General features: G+C 41.7%; 1 protein-coding gene across 2 annotated transcripts; it reads right to left on the bottom strand.

Annotated features, from left to right (window-relative positions):
* Positions 1 to 30: 30 nt before the first annotated feature.
* On the bottom strand, positions 31 to 7556 carry tmem175 (transmembrane protein 175). 2 transcript variants are annotated; one of them, XM_035379087.1, is made up of 10 exons: positions 7205 to 7555; positions 6732 to 6770; positions 6517 to 6614; positions 6203 to 6254; positions 5256 to 5291; positions 3896 to 3979; positions 3342 to 3506; positions 2874 to 2952; positions 2493 to 2628; positions 31 to 2078 (listed from the first exon to the last, which is right to left on the bottom strand). In XM_035379087.1, the coding sequence occupies exons 1-10, from the start codon at positions 7400 to 7402 to the stop codon at positions 1412 to 1414; spliced, it is 1554 nt and encodes a 517-aa protein (XP_035234978.1). In that variant the 5' UTR covers positions 7403 to 7555; the 3' UTR covers positions 31 to 1411. The 2 variants fall into 2 exon arrangements, with proteins under 2 accessions (XP_035234978.1, XP_035234980.1); XM_035379089.1 differs by lacking the exon at positions 5256 to 5291 and having other exon boundaries at positions 6245 to 6254; positions 7205 to 7556.
* Between the last annotated feature and the right edge of the window lie 373 nt (positions 7557 to 7929).

Below are 7929 nucleotides of genomic sequence, written 5' to 3'. Positions count from 1 at the left end.
GGTGAAAATCCATAAACCACAAAACAGGAATGTGTGCTATGTAAGCACAAGCTCAAGCAGCTTTTGGAGTTTATTCAAAACTACATATATTTTCAGTTTGACTTAGTGATTATTCTACCCTTTCTTCCCTTATAGACTGAAGCACATGTAACATCAAGTGTAAAAAAATATATATTAGAAAATAACCTTTGTAAAAAGAAAAAAAACGAATGGTCCAAAACTCCTTTTTGCAACATACATACAAAAATAAACATGTCAAATGAAGTGCTTTAAAACAAGGACATTAACAGAAATAAAATATTAAATGATAGACCCTAATGGGATAAATTAATTCTGTTACCCAAATACAACTGAGTGTCTGTCTGGTCTGACAGATACACGACAACGTCCCTTTCTGGATAGACTTCTATTGAAGGCATCCAGAAGTCAATAATCTGTCATTACACTTACGAACCTACTTACAGCTAATGGCATCAGTAATTTAAATGGAATTGCTTCTCTGTTAATATCTTAACATAGGATTTAAGAAATATAAGTATTAGCCTGAAACTTTGACATTTTATCAAATCATTATGGCATTCAAACTTAAGACAATGTACTTTTACTATCAAACTTGTAAAGTGCAACATACCCTCCTCCATTCCATACAAAAGAAGTGCAATTATTTGACAGTTCCCCACTTGACTTACAATAAGAGATACATTCCAGTCCACACATTCTTACTGTAGTTTCCCCGCACCTCACTCCATTTAACTAAGCACATATTGGTCACTTCCGAAACTTTGCCTAGGAGAAAAAAAAATATCCCAGTAACCTCAGGGACTTACATATCTGTTCAAATGATAAATTGGTGAAATATTCCCCTTGGATATTTTATCCTCTTTCAACTGAGAATGTACCTTCTCATTCAAGTACTCAGAAATACATTCATGTCTTAGCAAGCCGATACCTATGACTGCTTGTTTCATCTCCTGTTTTAATGTCAGAATGGACCTTGAGGGTACAGTACATTAGAAGTGATGTACAGAAAAAATGGTGCTCTACACCTTCTGTGCACACCCCAAAAATAAATATGGGGTTCAAAAAAAAAGTGAAAGCAAATCATAAAGTGACATAATTCATCAATGTCAACACCAACATTTTTACTTTCATCTATAAGAAGGCATCAAAAAGCAAGACACTTGAAAGCAGAAGCATTTTATGGAGGTCTCAGCCAATGATGGGGGACTGAAGCTTCATGGACCCTATGATGGGTGGAGCCACCATGTACACTCAATGACTCGGTGACTAGAACCAGTCAATGTGTGTTTTGCCATGGAGTGAAAAGCGTTTGGATTGGTCCACCCAAGTTTTGACTGACAACACACAGAATCTCCGCCCCAGTAGAGTCCATCTTTGATTTCAACCGATGCTAGGTGTCCACCTCGCTGAGAGGCTGACGGGGGTCCTCGTCTTCCGGGGGGCTGCGCATCGCCCGCCTGATCGACGAGAGGAGTCGCCGGAGCAGCGACAGCCCCGCACTCACCAGCAGGCGGAGCAGCAGGAAGACGAAGGGCACCGTGATCTCCATCAGGTGGAAGATGGGGGCGCTGAAGCGGCTCAGGACGCACGTGAGGACGAAGGTGCCCAGCGCCACGCACGGGTAGAGCGCCAGCTTGGCGAACATGAAGGCGTGGTCGCGCCCGGCGAAGCGCACGTAGGGGTGGAGCGCCGACCTCTCGCCGAAGAGCGCCGTCACCCAGATGGCCAGCTGGAAGAGGCCGGCGAAGAAGATGATGACGCAGCTGATCTGGATGGCCTCCAGCTCGTTGCGAGAGTTGCGGGCGAACTCATGGGTCAGCTGGTAGGCCAGGGGGAGGCCGCCCACGAAGGCCAGGGAGAAGGTGTTGAACAGGCCCATGAGGTGGGTGGCCCTGGTCACGTGCAGGAAGAGCGAGTGGTGCACGAACCACAGCAGGCCCACGGTGGCGAAGGAGCCGAAGTAGGCTAGGAACTCCGGGCCAAATTCCTTCAGGGCGTCCACCAGGCTCCCACTGAACTTCTCTTGAACCACCTTGGGGTCTGGAACATTGTCTTCACTGCGCACAAACACCACAAGGATCAATGAGATCTATAAAAGCAGTTCCACCACCACAGGGTCAGTCCCAAACCTACGCATCCCTGACTTAACACCATCACAACTCAATAATGTGGGCTGACCGAGGCTTCGAAACAGAAAAATCTGGGACAGGGCACATTCACAGAGCTTGTGTGACTGTCAGGAAAAACATTCAAGAATTACTTAATGCCATTAAGAATAATTCATATAGTGTTTTTTGCACTCATCTCTGGAGTAAACTCCATCAGTGGTTTCATTTGACTCAACTTTCTAACACACCCATTTTGTGACATTACAAAGGACCCTGATTCCACAGAGTTTCTCTCTCTTTCTACGCACATCTATAGTGTCAGCTGTAGCCCTTCTGATGCACACGTGGCAACAGGCAACCCACCATATGTCTAAAATGAGGAGCGTGGCCACTATGGCGTACACCCCATCACTGAACGCTTCCACTCGTTCTTTGCTGAGCGGTTCGTCAGGGTGGTAGGTGTAGAAGGCCATAGAGTCAGTCGGTTCCTCAAGTCGACCTCAAAAACACACACGTGATATAACATTTTCAGTACTTCATTTCCTCCACACCACACAACTCATTTGGTACTCTGTCATCTTAGAATATATGTATGTTGTGCTATATATAGTATAACTAAAACAATTCAAGCCCCACCAAGTCTAGGTTCTCATGGCAAATAAGAAAACTTTCTTAACCTATGGAAAAATAGTTAAAATTTTAATTTTAAGATGAAAGATGAGATTTCAGCCTTCTGGTTCTTACCAGTTGCTTTGCCATAACACCATCTCGCAGACAGAGAGATGTAGCGAAGGAATATCACAATGGCTAACAGGACATATGACTGCAAGGCAAACAAAAGACAATAGTTTCAGCACAGATAAAAGAAAGAGCAAATCAAAACTTAGCACTTATAGAACATTGTGGGCTCTATTTTGGAATGGGCAATGCAAACAACTTTCTCCTTGGCTATTATTTTGTCTCGGCAGATTGGATGACCCACATATTTGAACTTTATATTCAGGCTACCTCCAGACAAAACATGGCTTGGTGTTTATCAGTCTCTTTGATATTGAGCGCTTCCTGATAACTAATGTAGTTCACGCATGTACAGATAGCCATTTGCCTATAAATAAGCCTTTTTCATTTTCCTTTTAAAACAAAACCTTAATAATGAGTGTGAATGCACACTTCAAAAAATAAAAACAAAAAAATCTGTCAATGACCACTTACCACAGGGGAAAAGATGAAGGAAAAGATGACAGCCAGCATGCACAGGACCGGCACCTTCGAAATAACCTTCAAAATGTGCCACTTGTAAAAGGTTGGATTCTCAGACATCTGTATCTGTTCATTGAGGAGGAAGGGACGGCTGAATCCATACACCACGATAATAGCCTGTGAGAAGAGAGGAGAGCCACGGTCAGAGCAGGCTCCTGGATTTCGGCAGCCCTAAACAACCATGAACCTAGGGGAACCAATGGCGGACCACGGGGCAGGGGAAGATGGGGTTGTTGTAACGGTAGTGAGCCAGTCCTTGATTTGGAAATTGCAAAACTGGAAATAATCGAAAATGCTAATTTCACCCTGTGAATACCCTGTCTTTCAAAAAAAATTTTTTTTAATTATTTAGAACCTGAATTGTGGGGCCCACAGATGCTTGTGGCCCTTAACGACCACATGGAGCGTTTATGCCAGCAGCTAGACTCCAGCTGCTGTGATGCTAATGTGGCAGTGAAAGGCATGCTGGAGCGTCACCGTGGAAACGCCGCCAAACGGCACCTTACCTGTATCATTCCGATTACAATGACGCAAGTGCAGAAAAGCAGGATCCCCAGGGTGTTTTCTGGGAAGGTGGCCATCAAGGAGAACTGCAGCGGAGAAAATTCAAAAACACAGGCATAGGCCTTCGACCGGCTCACTGTATCTCTAAGGTGTGCCCTGCATGTGCAGCTAATTTTCCTCTATTGCAGCAGTAATTCAGGTGCAGGTACTTGACTGAGGCATGAACCTGCGATGCTGGAAATATGCACTGCAAAATTACAGGAAGCCTGGTTTGGTTACATTCCAATACCACTGAAAACATCAGCTTGTTGTAAATTGGGCTACAGCTGCGTTTATACAGACACTTCCAGGGAGAATCTTGAAGGAGCATTCAATGGCCTAGGCTAAAAGAAGACACAGCTGCACCCAATCATAGAGAAAAAAAATCTATTTATTCATTTACTTCACAGATTCACTGAATCTCACCGTCACCCTTCTTCTTCATCTGTAGTATTGTAATTATTATTATTATTTTTTTTGTAATTATTAAATCTGAGGGAGGCTCCACTGCCAAAATATTTTAAGTTGCGTGTTCGACTATCTCACGGTTCATACTCGACTCACACTCTGGTCACACTGTACGACGATTATTTTCTATCTGTCCATGTCATATCCAATGAATGCTTTCCCTTTAAATAAAAAAATCAGTTCTGGCATTAAATTTAAATATCCACTGTACCATGTACAGTAAGCCAATCAGAAACAGGCCCACAAGCCACCACTCATTATTCTGTGTTTTTTCAGTCTCTCCATTTTAACTTAATTTTGAAAGAACTGTATCTCAGTTCTTGGTTTTGTGCAGGACTTCAAAAAGCATTCATGCTCTTGTTAAAGATAGTTGTACTCAGCTATGAAGATGAGAAGGTACTGTGCGCACAAAACTTGTGCCAGGGGAATGAAGTAGTCGACAGGACACTATTTTATCTCCTCATATGTTCTTAAATTCTTAAAGTTAAATTTTCTTAAATTTTAAGTTTAAGAATTATCGTTGAACCATTAAACTTTAAGTTTAAACTTAAACTGAAAGTTCAATGGTCTAGCAATGCTTCTACCAGCAAAGGTTGCCAGTGAGCATAGGTGTGGCAGGTAAAAAATGTCTCATCACCATACTTAGATATTAATTCATATTTGTAATGAAGACAGACAAATGAAACCATAAATTAAACTGGTGACATATTCCGAAAGGCCTTGGTATCATACAGATCAGAGAATTAAAGAATTTTTAGATTTTTGCTTCAAGCAGAAATAAATCCTCTGGTTCATATAGCAAAGGTCAGGTTCCCTTATTTACCCCCCACCCCCTTCTTTATTAGTCATACTCACAGTGTATGGAAGAAAGGTTATTAGCATCATGCATGCCTAGAGAGAGAGAGACAGAGAGAGCGAGAAAGATACAGAGAGAGACTCAGTGTCACTGTACAGGCAGCAAATGCCTTTGAGTCAAGCAATCAGGCCAGTGTGTCACTGTCAATGGAAATAAAATTATGCAATCTCCTCCAGACCAAGTGTTCTTAAGCACTAGGCAACTACTGCACATCAAGAGTTGCTGAGTTGAAAGTATGCGTCTAAAAAAGGTACTGTATGCTTGAGTAATGGTGCATAAGGGTCAAGTCTGTGACAGGCTTGCAAGAGTGACAATGTACAAGGAGTCAATAACGATGCCATTTAAACACCTTCAGTAGGTTTATCTGAAGTATAAGATCACACTCTTTCTTTATTATGTATTAATCTTTTATAGAAAACATACATATATTATCATTTTGGTCAGTCACATTGTGCAGGTGTATACTTCATGAAGCATGCATGTAGCTGTTTATTTATGAAACCCAAGTGTCCACTTGGGTTTCGAACCTGAAGCCTTAAACTCTCATGCCCAGTTCAATTGATACTTACTCATGAGCTTATCCAAACCACTTACTGCATGTGTTTTATGTATTTTAGATTATTTTATATATCACACACTTCATACAGCTAGATGTTTACTGAGGCAGGAGTTAAAGGGTAGAGCAGCTGTGCCCCACCAAAAATGTAAACCTGCAAGCCCTGTATTACAAGCCCAGATGCTATCCCGGGCAACTGCCCATAAACTAATCCATGACCACTGTTCCTCCTAGTATGAAAGGACTCCCATGCCTACGAACAGGCCCTTTTGATCAGTCAATAACAAAATCATTTGAAAATGTGTCCTGCTATCACTGTTTTTTTCATCGAATCTTCACTGTATATAATTTTGCTAAATGATGAGAAAATCTCTCTTCAATTGAACTTACTAGATTTAACAGCGCCAGGCAGTCGTCAATGTGCTCAATTACCTGAAACAATCTGAAAAAAGAAACAGTTCGTAAAGGAGATGGTTGTCTGTCTGCGGGACTCAAAATTAAAATGCGCATACTTGTGCATCTGCTGTAAATGCAGTGTGTGTCGAACCAAACTGATTTAATTCGGTGAATTATATCCACAATGTGCAAGATTAAGCATGAAAAGGGAACACATATTTAAATCTGATAAAAATCTGGCGGTCTTTTATCGCCATCCTAACTCCATCGTTCAGATTGCGTGTTGCCACGGTCAGCGTGTTTCATACCTGATATGCGCCGCCCATGCTACAGTGACAATCAAAAACGTCATCAGGTAAACAGCAACCTTTGTAGAAATTAGCTGCTGCAAACTCTCAGTCAATTCCTAATCCACAGAAAAAGATGAAAGAGAGAGATGGCAATATAATATAATGACATATAATAATGTAATATTGTTCTCAGGGACGCTTTTTCTTTGTAAAGCATAACTGATTAGGCCTACCTCGTCCTCTTGAATTTTAGTATGTGCAACAGGTAGTATCTGCAAAGGAACATAATATTGCAAGATAAGTTATTATTCTTTAAGAACGCAAAAATGTTGTTACTGTTGTAAAGGAATACAAGTGCACAGACCTACGAAGGGTGACTGTGACATAGTTTAAAGGGTTGCGGTGTTACCGGCGGCTACGATACTGTAACCATCTAGGGTAAAAGCAGGGAACTGACTTGTCATTTTACAGAGGTGAACTAGTGCAACAGGTGTAACCGCCTCCATTTAAGCAGGGAATTTTCTTGCTACGTAGTTACAAGTGCGCCTTATACGTGCACAAAATATATCCAAATGGTTTTGCAAGCTGAACATTACGCGATGAGAAACGTTATTTCGTTGAGCAATCACATAGTTTACATATCAAATTGTTACTTCGATTCAATGCTCGCGGTTGTGGGTGAAATTTGGCAACTGTTATTCCCTACCATAACTGTTGCTATGATAGAAATCAGTGCATCACTGTAAGCAAGAAGGCGGTGTGACGACTGCGTGCTGCTATGTCCATCCCGGTCCGACGGCGTGAGACTCTCCAAGTATGAATGAGTACGGATTGCGCAAGCCCTGGTCTTCTCCTTTTCGTCTTCTGCATGGCAATCCATTATTTCATTATCGTTCTCCGCCATGGCGTCCGCTCAGACAACTCTCGGCATCATGTAGCCTATACCAACAAGCACACTGCAGACCTTATCTGAACTGCTTTTGCTGATACAGAAACAGGGAAGTGAGATTCTTGGAGGAAATGACACAAAGCCTCGTGATTTTTCCGCTTAAAGAGCCAGGTGAATCACTGGCGCATTGCAATGATCACAGTGACGGTGTAATTAGAACTATAAAGCTGCAGGGGGATATTGTGTACGTAGCCTACTGCACTTAGACCTGTTTCTGAATATTTGACACGATTTCAGTTCCAGCTTTCTTCCATAAAAAACAATTTAACCATGCAAATGTATTCATAGTTAGTGTTTTTTATGCTCATACAACGAAAAACACAAACTCAATTTGGTCGTGTTATTTGGCCTTGATTGGGGGCATGTACGGAACTTCTACAATGTCACAGATCAATGATTATCAAAGTAAATGTATGATTTAAGCATATGAAAGCACTAATTCCCATGGTACAGACTCGATGGCCACATTTTAAATAATGGTT

The sequence above is a fragment of the Anguilla anguilla genome, chromosome 10, assembly GCF_013347855.1.
Source record: "Anguilla anguilla isolate fAngAng1 chromosome 10, fAngAng1.pri, whole genome shotgun sequence".
In the NCBI taxonomy this organism is placed as follows: domain Eukaryota; kingdom Metazoa; phylum Chordata; class Actinopteri; order Anguilliformes; family Anguillidae; genus Anguilla; species Anguilla anguilla.
This window is presented reverse-complemented; position numbering and strand designations above follow the sequence as displayed.

What these genes read in the sequence shown, in the direction of transcription:
- tmem175 (XM_035379087.1), bottom strand. Translation starts at nt 7,402, where the DNA reads ATGGCGGAGAACGATAATGAAATAATGGATTGCCATGCAGAAGACGAA. An exon ending in TTGTAATCGGAATGATACAG is followed by an intron (nt 3,507 to 3,895) that starts GTAAGGTGCCGT and finishes CTCTTCTCACAG; the next exon opens with GCTATTATCGTGGTGTATGG. An exon ending in CCTTCATCTTTTCCCCTGTG is followed by an intron (nt 2,953 to 3,341) that starts GTAAGTGGTCAT and finishes TTTGCCTTGCAG; the next exon opens with TCATATGTCCTGTTAGCCAT.